The sequence below is a fragment of the Martes martes genome (genome assembly GCF_963455335.1).
Source record: "Martes martes genome assembly, chromosome: 3".
NCBI lineage: Eukaryota > Metazoa > Chordata > Mammalia > Carnivora > Mustelidae > Martes > Martes martes.
Window position 1 is genome coordinate 152,664,567 of NC_137890.1, and position 19,385 is coordinate 152,683,951.

At 53.4% G+C, this 19,385-nt stretch overlaps 1 protein-coding gene across 2 annotated transcripts in view; it reads right to left on the reverse strand.

Moving 5' to 3' along the window:
- The window catches only part of MLPH (melanophilin), a 44,538-nt gene that overhangs the window by 16,858 nt on the left and 8,295 nt on the right, over positions 1-19,385 (reverse strand). For both annotated transcript variants that reach the window (XM_080799318.1, XM_080799319.1), the window contains exons 3-7: positions 6,073-6,294; positions 5,819-5,931; positions 4,670-4,708; positions 2,582-2,685; positions 1,252-1,368 (exon numbers count right to left, since the gene is read on the reverse strand). In XM_080799318.1, coding sequence (XP_080655444.1) covers positions 1,252-1,368; positions 2,582-2,685; positions 4,670-4,708; positions 5,819-5,931; positions 6,073-6,294 — 595 coding nt within the window. The remainder of the gene's footprint in view (positions 1-1,251; positions 1,369-2,581; positions 2,686-4,669; positions 4,709-5,818; positions 5,932-6,072; positions 6,295-19,385) is intronic.

The following is a 19,385-nucleotide window of genomic DNA, read 5'->3' on the forward strand; positions in this document are numbered from 1 at the left end:
AGAGAGAGGGGGAAGCAGGCTCCCTGCAGAGCAGAGAGCCCGATGCAGGGCTCGATCCCAGGGCCCTGGGATCATGACCTGAGCCGAAGGCAGAGGCTTTAACCCACTGAGCCCCCCAGGCCCCCCAGGGTGCGTGAGGTTTTACTAGGAAGGGCAGCTCCCTGGCACGTGGGTCTTTCCATCCCTGTCTGAGGCTTTCCAGACCTCACGGGAGCAAACTCTAGGCACTCCCTGCTCTGGACCCTTGCAACTCAGGTCCCTTTATTTGCAGAAATCCTGTGGAGAACTGTTAACCGCCTACTCTGTATCATGTGTCCGTGGAAGGCTGGGGGGCTCTCGAGACCCTGGGCCACTCACTGTACAAGGGAACACATCTGACAGCTCAGGGCTCCGACCCACCTAAAGCCTGAGGCCCTGAGGAGGCGGGTGGGGGAGCTATTTCCTGGGGGAGGGGGATGTGTTGTTCTAACTGCATACACCCTAATACTCCCAGAAAGGTGAGTGGGAGCATGGCAGGACCCCTGGGGGCCCCTCGGCTGCAGCCCCAGCCCCTCCTCCTCTGCCCTTCCTCTGGCCGGCAGAGGCTTCTCTCTGTTGTGCCCTTGCCCCCAAGGACACAAGGTGCTGAGGGTGTCTGGAAGCCACATGTCCCAGCTCCTTTCCAGCTTGAGGGGGCAGGGAGGAAGCGGTCCTCAGGGCCCGGAGGCCGCAGGAAGCAGAGGCCACCGGGGCTGGTCTTACAGCTGGAGCGGGACTTGTGGTCCAAAGACCTCTGGGGTGCCAGCCTGCTGCCCTGCTGTCCTTTCCCCTGAAGCAGTCTGCGGATCAGCCCAAGCAGACACAGCCCCGCCCAGCTCTGGCCTGGAACTGCCAGACGGATGCCCAGGCACCTAACAGGCCCTGAGTCCAGGACAGACAGCATTCCTCTGGCCCGTTCCCCTGACAAGCAGCCCATCCAAATCCCCGGGGCCCCTCATTTGTCCAGCCTTGGTTCCCCTCCTGCATTCCACTTTTCCAAGGGGCCAGACCCATCTCTGCAAAGATGGGGGGTGTGAAGCTTCTGGATCCTATGGGATCCCAGATCCTCAGCACCCCAAATTCCTCCCCACCCCACCCCCGGCCCATCAGGTCCATCAGGCCTGCTATGGCCATTGGACTCCTTCCCAGAGTGCCGTCCCCCACCTGGGGCCCGAGCACCTGTCGCTCAGGTTATCCTGGGAAGGACGGGAGCAGAAATGAGAGCCCACTGACCTGCAGGCTGTCCGTGGCTGCTGGGACTGGGGACGAATCTGGGGGGTGACTGCCAGACCAAGTTGAGTCGTCAGAGTCGGCCTCAAAGTCCAAGTCGTGAATGGAGAGACGCTTTTTCTTAGGTGCAGACATGGGCAAGAGGAGCAGAGTCGGGGTTAGCTGGATGGCAAGGATCCGGGACCCCTCTGCCCTGGGCAGGGCGGGCGCCCCCAGGGGCACCCTCACCTCCCACCCTAGACACAAACCTGAAGGAGCTCAAGGCAGCACTAAAGGGCCCAGAGGGCTCCCCCCTCGGAATCCCCTGCGAGGTCTGCCTCTTTAGCCTCTCTTAGAGGAGCGGAAGGAAACACCTGCTGGACCCAAGGGGCCTAAGGCTGCTCCGATGTGCCGAGGACCCAGGGGCATTGGAGCGGGGCAGCCTCGGGATGGGGGCGGGGAGCACAGGCAGGCTCCTCTGGGGCTTACAGATGCTTCTCTCCCTTGAGAGATGGGGGGATGGACGGCTCAGGCAGGTGAGGGGCACCGCCTGTGAGGTCCCAGAGGCAGGGGAGAGCTCCAAATTGTCCAGATGAATAGCACCCATCTACTGAAATCCTCCCTCACGCTAATCTTGATCCTTTAACGGCATCATACAGGGAATATTCCAGACACTGGCTAGTATTTAAGCTCCCTGAGTGGCACATCTACAATTTCCTCCCTGTAGACTGGCCAGACCTGGCCAGAGCTGAATGTCATGGATCCTGGCCTCCTCCTGGTGTCTCCAACTAAATTCCTTGTCTCCCCCGCCCCAAACTGCTCCCCTTCCATCATTCTCCCCTCCAATCTCCAGAAACCCCGGGGGGTACTCCGCTTGTCTTTCACCAAAAACGTGTTACGAAATAAGTGAAGATGGAAATGAACATAAAAGCAAGGCTCGTGGCTGGCTGTAAAAAAAGTAAAATGTTCAGATGGGAGTCAAAAAGGTTCACTTCCCTGAAGGATAACAAAACCACCTGGGAACACAGCAGGGTGCCCTCTGGGACCCCTGCCTGCCCTCACAACCTCAGAGCGTGCCCCCAGAACCCAGACCCGACAGGTCAGATGGGCTTCCCGTGGGCTCTGTCCACCCCATAGTTTCCTTTGGGGTTTCTTATGGTGAGACCACGTGCTGAAGGCATGATCCCGTTTGGTGCTCAGTGTCTCAGAGACTCTTCGGGCATGGCGAGGGAGGTAGGGTCTCTGTGCTCAAGCTACGTAACCGGTAGAGTCAAGGAGAACACTGAGGTTTTTAGGACATCAGAACCCCAGGCTCCAGCTGGGAGAGCGGTGGGGGTGACCGGGGAAGACATACTTTGCTGCCAGTGGGCTGGGCCTGGGCCACTGTGTCCAGTTCCCCATCCTCATCGGTCTGTTCACTATCTCCACTTCCCTCGCCAGTGCTTGGCTCAGGCCCACCTGCAACAGACACATGCATGACTCAACCCAGGGAGAGAGACTGGGGGCCAACCATTCATCCCCCGCCCGCCTATCCACCTACCCATTCATCCATCCAACCGCCCACCCACCACCCATTTACCCACTCCCATCCACCCACCTACCATTCTATCCAACCAACCCGACCATCTACAACCCATCCACTCACCCATCTATCTGCCGATCCACCTGCTTACTTACAACTCATCCATCCACCAACCCATTCATCCATTCTCCATCCACCCACCCACCACCGATTCATCCATTCTCCATCCATCCACCACCTATTCATCCATTCTCCACCCATCCATCCACCCACCCATACATCCCTCCTCCATCCACCCACCACTGATTCATCCATTCTCCATCCAACCACCACCGATTCATCCATTCTCCATCCATCCATCCACCCACCCATTCATCCGTTCTCCATCCACCCACCTCTCATTCATCCGTTCTCCATCCACCCACCTCTCATTCATCCATTCTTCATCCACCCAACACTCATTCATCCATTCTCCATCCACCCACCCACCACTGATTCATCCATTCTCCATCCATCCATCCACCCACCCATTCATCCTTTCTCCATCCACCCACCTCTCATTCATCCATTCTCCATCCACCTAACACTCATTCTTCCATTCTCCATCCACCCACCCACCCACCACCAATTCATCCATTCTCCATCCACCCATTCATCCATTCTCCATCCACCCATTCATCCATTCTCCATCCATCCGCCACCCATTCATCCATTCTCCATCCACCCACCACTCATTCATTCATTCTCCATCCACCCACCCACCTACCCATTCATCCACTTTCCATCCAACTATCCATCCATCAGGTCATTCATGCATTCTGCACAAACGTGTCCATCTATCCACCCACCACGACACATCCAGGCAAAACCATCTGCTGGCCTTCCAAAGACCTATCCAAGCATCAGTTAGACTTGGTCTGAAACCCAGAAGAAAACTACTACTCTGCATCAGTTTTGTCAGGGATCATGCCAACGGGCATTTGTCCTCCATTCAGGGACTCTTTCTCGGGTAATCCACATCCCTGGCCTTGTGGTGGGTGAAGGAGGCCGAGAGCAAAATCACGTTTTCTCAAACAGTTATTTCATGAATTTATCTGCAGTCTGCAGACACAACTTGGAAAGAGGTGAGCCTCAGCCCCAGGGCACCGCCCCTCCTTCACCCTCCAGGCCCCCTGCATCACCTGAGCACCCGGGCGGCCCCATCACAGCCTCTTCCCTCTGCTTCCCCACTCACACTGACCTGGCCCCTGTTCTCCTTTAGGTCTCCAGAGGGGTCCAGGAAATGAGCTCTGGGGTTTTAGAGCATAGATCATCGGCTTTCCCTCAATGGTCGTGAGGACATCCCTGCACTGGGGGCACGTGGGCTGTGGGGCCGGGCCCGCACGTGCTGCCTCTGCACACCTGCCAGCCCTCACTCCCTGTGCCTTTGGGTCCAGGGAGGTCTCGAGTGTGAACGAGCCGGGCATTTACTGTACTTGAGAGCACCCCGTGCAGCGGGCCCCCACACTTGGACCTGTGCAGAGGGCAGACAGGCTGATTATTTTCATTCTCTGGACTGTGAATCTTGAGGAGACTCACCCCAAACCAAAAGACAGAAGACACTGAGCTGAGCTCTACCTGCGTGGAGGGAATGTGGGAATGGCTCCCGGAGGCGTGGGGCACACGCGTATGTCAGTGTGTGTGCATGTGTGTGTGGGTGTGCGTGTGGCCTGTCAGCATGGAGCTGCCCCCAGGACTGAACAGGAACAGGAGTTCTGCGCCCCTTTTGGTCGCCGACTCCTTACATCTCTCTCTTCACTTGGGACGAGGGTTTGAGCAAGCCCGAAGGACGTCCCCTGATCCTGACATGGAACACAGATCTCAGCCGCTCTCACAGGGAGGAGGGAAAAATCACGAGCCCTACGAGCTCTGAGGACTTACTGTGGATGTCAGGCGAGCCTCGCACTCTGTCAGGCAAACCTGGAACCAAAGGAAAGGCGCTGGGAAGAAAGACATCCCCCGAGACCCTGTGATTGAGCTCCGGTTTCCTCTCATTTCCTTCCTGGCCCTGGGACGGCCATCTCCGGCAGCATCCGCCCGTCCTGCTGTGGGGGCCTCGGGAAACGCCCCGGTTGCTCTGCAGGTTCATCGGGAGAACCCCCTGCACCCCCACCCTCCACCCTAGCTGACCAGTCTGCGTTCGGTCCTGGCTGGCCAGGCTTCAGAACAGTAACTTCAATCATTTCTATTTTTTCAGTTTGACTACTTGAAAACACACACACAACTTTTCTTCCCCCAACCTTCTGTGACTCAGTGAACTGTGCTCCCAGGTGCCCCCCAGGGAAAATCCAGCCTAGGAATCATCCCAAGGACTCGGGACTCTGGAGCCAGGCGGGAGCAGCAGGGAGTAGGGGATCCTGTTGTCCCACAGTGCCACCTTGCGGCCCTCAGTGGTGACAACTCTGAAAGCGGCAGGTGTGGGTTGGTGTTGGCTCCAAGAGCTCCGGACCGCGACTGGGCTTCACAATCCCCACAACCTTTCACACGACACAGATTCCTGAGCCGGCTCGGTCCCTGGAATAGGCACCTCCCAGAGCAATACTAGGTCTTCAGGGGTTCCAACGTGGCAGTGTGGCTTTCTGCCCTGCTCCCTGGGGTTCTCACCCTTGAGCCCTGTGGCGCAGGCCAGACTTCCTCCAGCTGCAAGAAGACCCCTCGGCCCATCAGATGCACAGGGAATGTTTGTGGAAAAGAGAAGATCCAGGCCCCAAATCAGACACCCAGGGAGGAAGGGCCTGGAGAACATGTTCTATTAACCAGCGCCTGGTTACTCGACTAGTCACTGAGTTCGAGACCTTAGCTACGAGTTCTCAACCTGCTAGGAAGCCTTGAAAGGTAGGATTTCAAGCAGTTTGGGTGTCGACAGCATGCAGGACTTCCCAGGGGGCCACAGAAAGCAGCCAACCTCATACAAAACACCTGAGAGGGCCTGACAGGAGCACACACCCATTCCAAAGGATCTACTTGGTCCTGAAACCTGAAACACGCATGGGAACAAAGAGCAAGCCCGGGGAGGGGGGTGCTCCTCACCTGCCCCCTGCAGCCGTCCGCACAGGGAACGGATCACTTTGGCACTCCCAAAGCGCTTGAAGCGGGCTCTCAGGTGCTGGTGGTACCACTCCAGAGAGCCAATCTTCACAACCCTGCAGAGACAGGGGGCTCAGGCCGAGGCACGGCGCCGGGAGACACACGTCCATGCCCACCCTTTTTCAGCCAGCCCTCCTCAGGGGACCCGTCGGGCCCTGGCACCCACAGGGTCCCTCGGATGCCAGGCTGTGACTCACCTGGCCAGGTGGCAGGGGTCGCAGAGCCAGTCCTGCTCCTCCGGGAGAGCATGGCCGCAGTCCTGGCAGGTGAAGAGGCGGCAGTCCAGGCACTGCTTTCTGGGGGTCGCAAGGAGCCGGTAGGGCTGCAGGCAGCGGGCACAGTGGGTCTCATTCAGGTGCGCTGTGTCAGGAAGCAGCTCCCTCTGGGAGCTCTCCTTCTTAATCCGGCCCTTCAACCCCCTTGGGAAAATATCAGAAACAAGAAATCTATGAGACACCCACCTTGTTTTTGCAATAGGTTTTAAATGCTTGCACGCATGGATGTGCAAGAACACACACACACACACAGAACTTTCTCATATACAGAAAACAGGTAAGGCACCCCCAGGCAGCCCTCACTGTCTGCAGGGCCAGCTCCACGCTCCTGCTCTCTCCCGGAGGGGGGCGGTGGGGGGAAGCCCAGCAAGTTGGGGTCAAACATGTGCAGTTAGGATAGGTTGGAATCGAAACAACTCTATTTTTATAGAAATGAAGTTGCCTTTAAACATTTCCGTGCTTCTTCACAATCTGACATTCTTCCAGGCTGCATGTCCATGACTTTCAGTGCTAAAGGGCCATGACCCATCAGGGCTCAGAATCACAGGCTGGGACAGTTGCCACTGCTTGTCCTCACCACCTCACATAACTTGTAACGGAGAGAGGAAGGACAGAGGTCTGGAACCCCAGCTTGGAGACAGAGCCCGGAGCTTTGCTGATGCACAGCCCAGAGCTCAGAGACTGTGCTCCAGCACCCCGTTTCACCGGATGAGGGTGGGCCTAGCAGTCCCTGGCACCGGGGGGTCCAATGATCCTCAGAGTGGAGTGAAGTTGGTGGCTCTGGGGAGCCCAAAAGGGCCAGGGCCAGGGCCAGGTGGGATCCTGGGGGTGCACCTGGTCTGGCCACAGGGTTATTTCCAACTCCAATCTGTTACCCAGTCCAGTTGTTTGAGAGGAGGTTAGAGAAGAGGGAAAAGTCCAGGTGGTTCACGGGCTGGTCAGCGCTGCCACAGAAACGGCAGAGATAAAGCTCATCAAAAAGGCAAGGCTGTGCTCCTCTCTCTGAGGCCCTGCTCTGCTTTGTGGCCTGAGCTAATGGCTCTGTGTGGAGGGAGGACACCAGGCAAGTGGGGGTTGGGCACTCTCCCCAGGAGGCCACACAGAGTCCTGGGGACAAAGATGGGAGGAATCTCCTTGCAAACAGTTTGGGGTCCCTTCCAATAGGTGAGCAAGCTGAGCTGCCCACCCCAGCTGTGTGGGAACAAACCCCCAGTTTGTTCCCACACAGCAAGCCTGTAGTGGCCTCGTCTGGGGGGTGTCTGGTGCAGGAAACATCCAGCACTGGGCTGTCCTGGGAAAACCACAGCCCCCCACCAGACCCTTCTGGTGGGCTCACCAAATTGAACCAACTGGGAAATGTTCCCTCCGCGTCATGGACACATTCCATCTGTTCTGGATTTTAGAGAATGTCTGCCAAAGGCAGTATTTTTAGTTTTCAAATTTAATCCATTCTTAGTGACAAAATCAGACGGACCCAGGGTGCCACTGTCTTGTGGGAACTCGGGGCCTGTGGTTTCTGATGGGGACAGCTCAGAGCTCTTCTAGGAAGCTCTGGGATGGGACTCCCGGTTTTAAGTGGCATTGTCTGCACTTCTCTGATTTCCCGCTCCCTGCTCGTTGCTCAAACACTCTGGAAGGGCCCACAAACGAAACTCTTGCCTCAGCTTTGAAAACCAAGCAAACATGGCCTCATGATGGTCGCAGTCTAGGGGGAGGGCTGTCATCCACGGAGAAAACTGCACTGACATCTTTGCTTCAAGCCTGGGAGCACAGGGACCTGGAACAAGGTGGGGAGGGTCTCTGGACCTCCTCCATTTCCACTTTGACAGTATCTGGATCAGCCAGAAAATCTGGAGACCACCCTTCGCCTCTCTCCCAGCGAGTGGCCCTTATTCTGCATCCAGGCAGAACCACACCCCCAGCCCAGCAGGAAGAAGGATGAGGGTCTGTAGGACACACCACATCCCGGGACCGGAAGTCCTCTGAGATAAGAGCCGTGCCGGTGGCAGCTGGACACTGACATATTCCAGGGTCAATCAGCCCGATCTGGAGTCGCATGGTGAGGAGGTGAGGGGGGCCAGAATAATGCATACACTCTGCTTGTTGCAAAATGGGGTCGACCAGATGTTCCTCCACGATGGCTGCATCGGCAGGCAAAAGACCAACATGCAGCTCTAAGTTCAAGTCAGCCCCAGGGAGAAAAAACCCTGAATGTGATCCACTGCCAGAACCGGAAGAAGACTCGAAATGAGCGTGCTTGTGAGCTACCTGCGATTCAGAGAGAGGAGGAAGTAAAGAAGGAACCAGGCTGAGATGGAAAGACCACAGGCTATGCTCACTGAGGTGGAGGAGAGACGGCCCAAACAGAGATGGGACGGGATGGAAACTGACAATGGGAGGAAGACGGGTGGAAAGACCACCGTACATACTGTGTCCCACAATTTAGAACAGGGGTTCTCAAGGTGTGGTCCAGGGACCTCTGGAGATTCTCAAGATCTTTTAAGGGGTCCACAAGGTCAAAACTATTTTAACAACAAAGCCGAGATGTTACTTCTCTCTCTCACTCTTTTTTTAAGATTTTTAAAGATTATTTATTTGACAGACAGAGATCACAAGCAGGCAGAGAGGCAGGCAGAGAGCAAGGGGGAAGCAGGCTCCCTGCTGAGCAGAGAGCTTGATGCGAGGCTTGATCCCAGGACCCTGGGATCATGACCTGAGCTGAAGGCAGAGGCTTAACCCACTGAGCCCACCCAGGCACCCTGAGATGTTACTTCTCTTGTTTAGCCTTTGACACTTGCACCAGTGATGGAGAAGCAATGGCGGCCACACAGCTAGGACTTCAGCATGGGTCAAAGCAAAGGCACAAACCGAACCAGCAATCTGCGGTATTTGTCACAAGGGTAAAGAAGAGCATGTCTTTGATGAAGTATGTCCTGACTAAAGGCAGGTCCTTGGTGCTACAATAAGTTACTCATCTTACTAACCTTGACCCTTGAGCCGTGTCTTTGTAATACCCCACATGAAGAAACGAGCAGCTCACATCGAAAGCATTTCTGTTTCATCTTGAAGCATGGCCGGGGTCTTGACGTAAGGAGGCAGCCAACCGCTGGAGTTCTAACATGAACTAGAATTTTTTTTCACGAAGCATCATTTTTACTTAAAAGCACAACAGGAAGCTAAACTATTCTGACTTGGGTGTTTGCCAGACATTCTCCTAGAAATGAACACAGTGAGCCCGTCACCTCGAGGAAAACGAGTGGCGCTATTTGTGGCCTATGACAAAACTCAGGCTTTCAAGCACGAAGAAGAACCTTCGGAAATTCGTGTCTGCTACCACGAGCCTGAGTGTCTGTCACCTAGAGGCTGCTGATGAGATCAGTGGCGACGGTCATCAATGTGATTTTTTCGGCATATAATGAAACGTGTCACCATTTGGAAACTTTGTGGTTTGACAGAACCTCACATGGATACAAGATGCGATCTGAGTGCAGGACAGATCAATGGAGTTTGGTTCACTGATACGCATTCAGATCCCACTCTCTAACTACTTTAAGAAACCCCCAGTTCCTGGGTTCCCCGGTAATATGAAAGCACAGCATCCGTAATCATCTGGCAAGATCCCCAAAACCCACCCCCTTTTCCCAACTACACATCAACACGAGGCTAGATTCTCTTCAAATTCTTCAGCCAAAACAACATATTCCAATGCATTCAAAACAGAAGCCAAAATGAGAATTCAACCATCTCCTATTACACCAGACATGGAAGGGATTTCCAAAAACACAGAACATGCCTGTCTTCTCATTTGTTTGGGAAAAAGTTTCATTTCATAAAAATGTTATTTACATTTAGCATGTAAGGGGTTTACTGTTGTTATTTTTCAACGAATCAATGAATATTTTTAAAATGCCTGGTTTTAATTTCTGATAGGGTAAATACTGATGTATATAATCCATTTGAACATAAGCCCCTTGGGGTTCTCGATGATTTAAGAATGTAAAGGGACTCTGAGGCCAAAATGTTTGAGAACAGCTGATTCTGGAGCAAGTTTGCGGCTGCCCATGCAGAGCAGAGGGCTGAAGGGTTGGGCACGGGTGGTGGGATCAGGGACAGATGGAGCAGAAGCTCCGCAGAGGGGTGACCCTGGGATCAGAAACCCACAACACCGTGCTCTGCCGCAGACTTCCAGATTGCCCTGGGGTGCCAACATCCAGAGCCCAGAGCAGAGGGGAGATGCCAGCTGTCCTCAAGACAGGCTTAGTGGCCTTGCAGGACATTATGGGTCTGGTGCAAGGAATGCCCTTTCAAGCTAGGACAGGGGAAGCGAGGTCCCCTCTTGGCCACAACTGGGTGTGGAAGGGGCTAGGGGCAAATGAAGAGGGCAGACCCACGTGTCCTTGCTCTCCCCCTCTTAGATTAGGAATCCAGAGGGGGAGTCTAGTGGAAACGTGTGAGTACTGGGGACGGCCTAGGACCCAGGGTGCGTGGTGCACCCTCTAGGATCAACTAGGCAGGAGCACATAGTGGCCACGCACTCGTGTCCCCCAGTAGCCACTGAAAGAGGGATGAGCTTGGACTACAGCTTCTGCTTCTGGTCTTGGTTAGGTGATCTTTAGACCCTGTCCCTGGAGGACAGCATGAGGTGCTGGGAAGCCTGGGGACTTGGGCTTGGGAGAAGCCACAGCACGTGAGACTGACACCGGGGATCAGGAATCTCAGTGGGGGGTGCCGGCCCCTCCCAAGGCTCGGCCAGGATGATTCACGAGCCGAGGTCCTCATTCTGGAAGCAGACCTGACCCTCCACTCTGTCTCAGGGACCAGCAAGGAGCCCATGGGCAGTGCTTACAGCCAAGACCCCAGCAGCTCTGTCTCCCTGAGGACCCAAAGCAGGGGGTGTGGGGATGATAAAAAGAAAGACAAGACTAAGCCATAAAGAGTCAGAGGAAGAAAGCAGAGTGTCAACACCAGAGAGGAAGCTGAAGCCTCCTTCTGCTCAGGCCGTGAGGACCCACGAACAACATCAGATGGGAAACAAACGGCTCTTCTCCGCACAGCTCGGCTGGCTGTGAGTTTTGACTGTGCCACAGAAGCGGCGATCATTGGAATACAGGAAAACTCTCCAAGCAGGAGAAGAAAAGGAGCTGGGTCCTCAGACCAGGTGTTGGCGGACCGCAGGGCGGGTGGATGACCCACATGGCTCGGTTAGGACGCAGCCAGCTCGCTTGGGGGGAGGGGGACGCACGAGTCGGCAGGCAGGTGCTTCTCTGCGAGGCGGAGAGAGGAAGCTGGAGGCCACGGGGCAGTTCGGCAGCAGAGCCGTTGCTGCTCTGGCAAATGCCCACACATTTCATGACTTAAAATAACACCGCCTTTTTACCCGACAGCTCTGGAGGTCAGACATCTGACGTGGCTGTCGCAGGGCCAATGTCAAGGTGTTGGCAGGACAGTACTCCTTCCGGGAGGCTGAGGGGGTGGGGTGGCATCTGTTCTCTCGCTTTTTCCAGCATCCCGAGGGCGTTATTACTGGCCTGAGGCTCCTTCCTCTACCCTTCAGATCCAGCCCAGGCGGTGGGGTGCCCCTTCCAGCCCTGTCCTGCCTCCCCCCTTCCTTTGATCACCCTGAGCCCAGCCGGGTGGCCCAGGACCATCTCCCCACATCCAGGCTGGCTGATTAGCAGCCTTCGTTGCATCTACCGGCGCATCCACATAACCTGACCCAGTCACAGATTCTGGGGGTCGGGTGGTGGGCGTCTCTGGGGGCGTGTTATTCTGCCAGAGTTCTGAAGGGAGAGTGGGCGAGCAGAGACCTTACTCCCAGCAGAGAGATTCCTGAACGTCAACTCCGCAGCCCGTGCCCTTCCTGAGAAAATAACCTGCAGACATGCTCCTGACGGAGCGACGATTCCCAGGCGTGCGCCCAGGAACGCGGTGCTGGGGCCGATGAGTCCCAGAATCAGGATGCTAACTTATTGAAAGCACAGAACTCAAACTCAGCAGGACGGTCAGTCACGATGGAAGGAGGACAGTCGAAGAGCAAGTGTGTGGATCTACAGTCCCGAGTGTAAATAATTACCAGGAAGGATAATGATGGGAAACAGAAACTCACTAATGTTCTGTGAAGTCCTTGGACGGGACTGACCACAGGACGTGTGCCAACAGGACAGGTCTGACCAGTCTGCTGCTGCGAGAGCAAGAGGCCCCTGGTCTCGCAGGAGTCCGGGCAGCGCTCTCAGGCTGAGCCCGCCTCCCAAGCCCAGGGGGGGGTCCCCCAGTTAGGGGGACCTCACAACCCTTGGGGGCAGCATTTCTAAGGCCAGCCTCGTCTGTCCACGTCTCACGCCGGGAGAGCTTCCGGAGAGCGTCTCAGGAGCCCGGATCTGTTTGCAGATTGCGAACCCACAGTTCCACCTGTTTGCCTTTCTGGGGAAGGCTCGCACGGCTAATATTTGATTTTCGGGCTGTGCCCTTGAAAACAGGGTGTGCTATTTCAGTAAGCTCTGTCATCGCCCAGGGGCATGAGTCACTGCCTGGGCTGAGCACTCCCGCTCCCCCTGCACTTTGCTATGACCCAGTCCTTTCCAGCACAGAGGCGCTGAGAGGCCACCTCCACAGGCGGGGGTGTAGCCCAGCAGCCTGCAAACTTGGGGTCTCACCGGATCCCGGGGGCAGCCCACACACTGGCCGTTGAGTACAGGCTCTGGAATGCCATGCAGAGGCTCCCCTTTCTCTCTGCTGCGCACGTCCGGTCGGGCGAGGGTGCAGGTGTCCGGGCACCGGCTCTTCCCCAGATGGAGGGAGTCAAAGAGCTGGGCCCTTCCGTGCATGTTCCCTACAAGGAGGTTTCCTGAAGGGCTAATCTGTACTTACATGATGTTAAAAAATCACGTGTATCTTTTCTGTAGCTAAGACCTCTTAATACCCGAGTCACGAGGATGAACATCGAACACTTAGAAAACCCTCCCCGACACAGTCTCACAGTTAACCAGTTCTGGACACTTTTCACAGCCGGGCCCACCCTCAGTATCCGGTCCTGGAATTGCAGCTAATAAAAACAGCAGAGCGGCAAGTCTGTCCAGGGAGTAAATGATTTAACACAGTCAAAGCCCCAAGGGCACATTCATCATCTGTGCACATTTGAAGACGGCCATGAGTCTTTCTGTGGTCAGGCACTGGGCTGGGCGCTAGGGACCAAACTGAGCCCTCACTGGCCTTAGATATGGGCGGGGAGACAGATTCAGACCTAAGTGCTGTGGAGGGTGATCCAGCGGGCTAAACAGAAAGAAGTGGTATTGGGAGAACGGTGGCTATTTCAGAAAGCAATCTGGGGAGGTTTCTCTGAGGCGGTGATGTCTGAGAAGGGACGGGAGTGATGTGAAGGAGGGTGCAACGGGGAGACCGGAGGAAAGGTGACTCCTGGGGGCCATGGGGAGAAAGACAGCAGGGCAGGGAGGTGGAGGGAGATGTCCAGCAGAAAGATGGACTGGAATGAACTGGGGTGGCTCTGTGTGGCCAGCAAGCCACAGCTGGCTCAATGGGGCTTACCAAGGCATGAAATGTGGGATGAGAAGGAAGGAGTGAAATGACCGTGATGCCTGGGCACTTGACCTCAGCAACCAGGCTGATTCCAAGATGGCGAAGTGGAGACCTTGGAGGAATCAAGACCTGCCTTAGACACACTGTGTTAGAGATGCTGGTTAGACCCCAGCCGAGGGGCTCAGCAGCCATTTGTCCACATGCCTCAAAGGTTCAGAAGACAGTTCTTGGCTGAGGTCATATATTTGGGATTTGCTGTCTAGACCCACGACATCCAATATGGTAGCCACAAAGCACACGGGGTTATTTCAGCCAGTTACAATGAGAAAAACAAAGACAAAGTTGGTTCCCCAGTTGCATCAGGCACATCTCAAGGGCTTAACAGGTGCAGGTGGCTACTGGTCCCCACTCTGGAGAGAGACGTAGCTCAGTTCCTCGGTCCACGGGGCATTGAGGGTTCAGGGGGAAGCGCGGGTCCAGGGGGCATCAGAACCATGGTGCTGGTGTGCACCCTCAGGGAATGGGTGCGCGCAGAGCAGAGCTCAGGTGGGGTCCCCGACCCTCTGAATGTGACTACTGGATGGTCTAGGAAGATCAGCAAAGAAACAGAAGGCACGAGACCCCCAGATGTGAGTGTGGGGGAATACAGCAAGATAAAGGTCAATGAGTTCAGAGCCTCTGGTCTTATTAGATGTTTCTATGCATTTTCTATGCCATAAACCCATACACTTTCACCACCTGCTTTTTCCACTTGGTACCTTGTGAATTGGTCATGAAGATTTATTGCTACAGCTTTATTTCTAATGGGCTCCAGGTGATCCTTTGTTGAATTCATGGTTAAAGTTGGTTACTTGGTGAAAACTTGTAATTTTGGACATTGGGGTCTTTCTAGTTCTTCACTCTTAATAATCCTTGCTGTGAGGGATAGTCTCTCTTGCTTCTCTCCTTTGCACGACTTTTAGCCAAGAGCTTGCTGGCTCAAAGGGTGAGCCCCCATGTAGGGCTTTGGCTATGCTACACCGGACTGACCTCTGCAAAAGTCTAATGTATCCCTCGCTTCAGCCCTGCATTCACCCACACTCTTCAGACAGGCTGACTACTGGGATTCTCATTCATCTTTGGAAATATGTGAAAATGATATATTTTGATTAGTTTGTATTTCTTTTATGATTCTTTCAGTTATTTCTTCATTTTTTTCTTGACTATGTGCATTTCTTCTTTGGTGAATTTCCTGTTCATATCCTTTTCCCATTTCATTGGGTTTTTGGGTGGTTTTCTAATTTGGAAAACTTACTTATCTTTTTGATTTTAAGAAGCCCCTTATATATCAAGGATAGGAATCCTCACCATTTCTGTTATATTGTTTATTCTTTTTAAAAATTAAATTTTTTTTGTTCAAAATTTCGTATGTACGCATTTATTTTGTCAATACTTATCGATTGTTTCTGTTGTGATTTCTGCCTGCATTGCCATATGTAGGTTCTTTCGTTGCAAGATTCTATACGTATTTACCTATATTCTCTCCCAGGAATATTCCTAGTTACATGGCTCATGTTTTTAACATTTCAATTAAAAATCTGAGATTAACCCTCACTCCTGCTGGTGGTCAACTGTCCCCAAACTAACTTTTCCTACTGGTGTGAAACATTACCTTTGTTGTAGCAGAAATTGCTACACATGCTTTGTTGTATTTCAGACCTTCCCATATTGTTTCATTGGTGACATCTTTGAAGGACCACTTTATTTTGATTACTGTAGCACTGAAATAAATTATCTCCTGGGATAAAGCCCCTCTTATTAATTTTATTTAAACTGTCCTATCTCACATTTTTGTTTTTCCATACCGTTTTCTCATGTTCCCCAAAGTGCCTTGGGAATTTGACCGGGGTTACGGTTCATTGATTCCCCCGCAGTAAGATGCTCGTGTTCTCTAGAGCACGTGGTGTCACCTGCTATTTATTTCACATATTTGAATGTTGCTCCATAATGTTTTGTGTTATTCTGCACACTGCTTTTGCACATGGCTGATATGTATATTTCTGGGTGCCTCATCTTTTTACTGTAAATAGATTTTTTTTCTATGTATCTTCTAACTGATTATTTTTGATGTCTAAGAAGGGGGCCCTGATTTTTTTTTAATATTCTTTTGTAATTAGCCAGACTGCTAAATTATTTTTCTTAGTTTTACAGAGAACTACCTTGGGTTTTCACATATGTAGGTCATTGCTATGGATCTCCATGACCACAGGCTTTATTTTGTTGTCTTCTCTAACTGCATTGGCCAGCACATCAGGAACATGGCTAAATTAGCACTGATGAGTGCCAATGATAAAAATCCTTTTCTTTTTTTCTAACATTAATATATCCTGATGACTCTTGTTTGAGGGACTCTTTCATCATGTTAAGAAAGTATTTTTATTTCTATTTTATTAATTTAACAAAATTATCAGACATAGCATGCTACAAAACACTCTTCTGTGGCACTGAGATAATCCTACGTTGTTTTTTTTTTAAAGATTATATTTATTTATTTAAGAGAGAGCGAGAGTGTGAGAACAGAGGGGCAGGGGCAGAGGGAGAGATGCAGGCAGATCCCAGGACACACTGGGATCCTGATCTGAGCTGAAGGCAGATGCTCAACCCACTGAGCCACCCAGATATCCCAAAATAATCCTGTATTTTGTCTCCCTAGCACCCGGGGTGGCTCACAACCCAGGCCCTGCACCAGGTAGCAGACTTGGCATAAAGAGGACTGTGCTCTCACACAAGGGTCTGTCCAACTTAAGGCTCGATGTTCATCCACAGCAAGACACATGTCCTCATTATACAGCCCACCACAGTCAGGACTTGATGGTAGGAAACAGGTACTAAGTTAAATCTACCCTAAGCCGCCTTAGGGATGCCAATGTTGTTAACATCCTAATTTTGTCTATCTTTGAATTTTGGATTCTTTGGAGGGCAGCAGCACGTCCTGATGGGAAGCCAGGAATAACAGGGCACTTTGTACAGTGAACACCCCACTCCCAAGTGCCTGGTCCCACACAGCAACCACAGGGAGAGATTTCTATGTGCCTGGGGCTATATCAAAGACTGCATGGCTTCCGCCCTTCTCGTCCACTTCCCGAAAGAGCCCGCAAGGAAACCACCCATTTGGGATGCTTTCTATGTGTCTGCCACTCTGTGTGTCTGCTTCCTAGAGGAGCTAGACCCTAGGAAAACTCCTTCCAGTTGATTCGGAGGAGTGGCATCTGTGGTGTCTATCCGCCCAAGTATCAGTGACCTGGGCCAGCTCATCTGTCACGTGCTTTGACAGAGGAGACCCCATGGTGTGTTGCTCCTACAGCTTGATCCAGCAGGCGCTGGATTCTTTCCCCGGGGCTCTGTCCCAGGATCATTTACAGTGGACTTGTGCTTCCATGTCTGGGGAGAAATACACCTAATACGCATTTCTGTTAACTTGTAAATATTAAAAGAAATACTGTTGTTGTCTGTTTTCCAATTGGTCTATGCAGTGGTCGTTTAGCAAACGGCTCTGCACCGAATTTGCTTCTGGCGAGTCAGGCTCATACGCTGTGTCCTCCTGATGTGTATTCGGGATAGGAAAGTTCTTCTCATTTAGTGAACACGTTTCTTGGTTTCACAGTTGTTTCCCCATTCACTCGGTTCTATCTGTGGCTGGTTCCTTGAGCTGAGCCTTCCATCTGGCATCCCTTCTAGAGGATGGCAAAGACTTCAGAAACCCATCCGAGTGATTCCCCAGGTGCTTGGTTTGTCACGGCCACCAGCTCATGGTCACCGGACCACGATTTCTCTGCTCAGCTGGTTCACAGATCAGAGAACTGGAGCGCTGACTTGGTAGCAACCTCTCTGTCAAACCAATTCTGGTGTCAGGAACCCAGAGTCTTTATTTTTAGGCTGGTTGAGCCGTGCCCCTTCCCAGCAGAGCTGCCTGTCTGGGTTGAAATTGAACCCACGTGTCCTGACCTCATGATGCTCATCGTGTCCACCCCCGTGCCTCGGGACCACACGCCCAGGTCTTGTGGCAGCCTGGGGTCAGCGGGACACTGCAGCAAATGTTCCTCACGGTCAGAGATGGCTTTAGTTTGTGTTGCATATTTGACTAACAGCACAGTGAACGAGAGACAAAACCATCAAAAATGGTTCCTTCCCTTCCTCCTCCCTCCCAGAACGACTCTTTACTTCCCAAACATATCACCTGCTACATCCCTGTTTGTGCTGCAGGAACCGGTCACGGTAATGGCACTGGGCTTCACCGCCCTTGGCTCAACGTTACTGTGACACAGCCCTTCCCCTCCACGGCCTCTCGGCAGCTCACATTTCCAGAGGTGGGACAACACTCCATGGCATTAATGTTCCCCAGGCAGCCTCCTCCTATCTGGGAGGGAGCATTTGATAAGCCCACCCAAGCACAGGGCAGGCCCAGTCAATACAGCAGAGTGGGCCCATCCCCCCACATCCCGGCCTCCCACTTCCAGAACTGTCCTTTTCTGAGCAGACGGCATCAGGCACTGCTGAATGAGGGGGGCACCCTGACCGTATCTGGGCTGGGGGTCTGGCCTGGGTCACAGGCTGCACCCAGGACAGGGGGAATCATGGTTCACATTGCTGTAGGAGCCTTCTGTTTCCAACAGCATCGACAGGCCAGCTGGGCCTGGTTCCTTTTGACAATGTGAATGGCCCCAAGGACTATGACAGTGAGGAATGATGGATGTCAGAAGGGACTCGACTTCATACAATAAGCACAGGGGTTTCTGCGAGACCCACTTCAGCTGTCAACACCAAGGAGGAGCAGGCCAGCTCAAGGGTCTCTGGGACAGAGGCTGCTTCTTGCGACCTGGCCCAGGGGGTCCTCCCTCTGGTCCCTGAGAGCTGGGCTCCCCTCCTTCACATTTATCCAGTTTCCATTTACACTTAAAATACACGTGGACAACCGCTGGGCTACCTGCAGGCAGGGTCTAGTCCATCCCTGGGGACGGGGTTGCTGTCAAGAGGGAGGGGTAGGCTGGCTTTGCTGGCATGATGTCATGGCCCCCGGCAGGGCCTGGTGGTCATGGCCAGGGCAGGGGAGCTGTTCCGGAAAGAGTGAGAGGATGCTGCAGTGTTCACAGGAGGAAGGGAAAGAGAAGGAGGGATTTCAGCATGTGGGGAAGCCGGGTCATCGGAGGCAGAGGGAGACAGGACAGAGTGCAGGGCAGGCAGCTCTGGCCCCTGTGTGGGACTTGGAGGTCGGGTCAGGTCCAGACCTGCCATGGGCTCCAGTGTGAGGTCTAGTGTGGGTGTGTTAGGACCCCTCCCCGCTGTCACCATGCTTGTTTCCCTTAGTGGCTGGTCCATTGTTAGGGACTTTGTTCTGTGTGGGGACCCAGAGCTCCCCTCACTGCTTATCCTTTTCTGTCCCCTTGGGGGTCCCATCGTTCTCTCTCTGGACTCCCTCCTGCGGCGGGGGGAGGGTCTCCTCCTGCCTGGTGACAACACCCTGGGGTCAGTCGAGTAATGCTCTCCCACGTGAAAACTGTCTACACTCCTAGTCTCTGGGACCGTGCATATGGGGATTCTGCAGACGGGATGAAGTCTAGGGTCTTGGGGTGGCAGGCTCCTCTGGATTTTCTGGGTGGGCCCAATGTCATCACAGGTCCTTACAAGGCGCAGAGGGACAAGGAGGGGGAAAGTGGAGTGGGGGA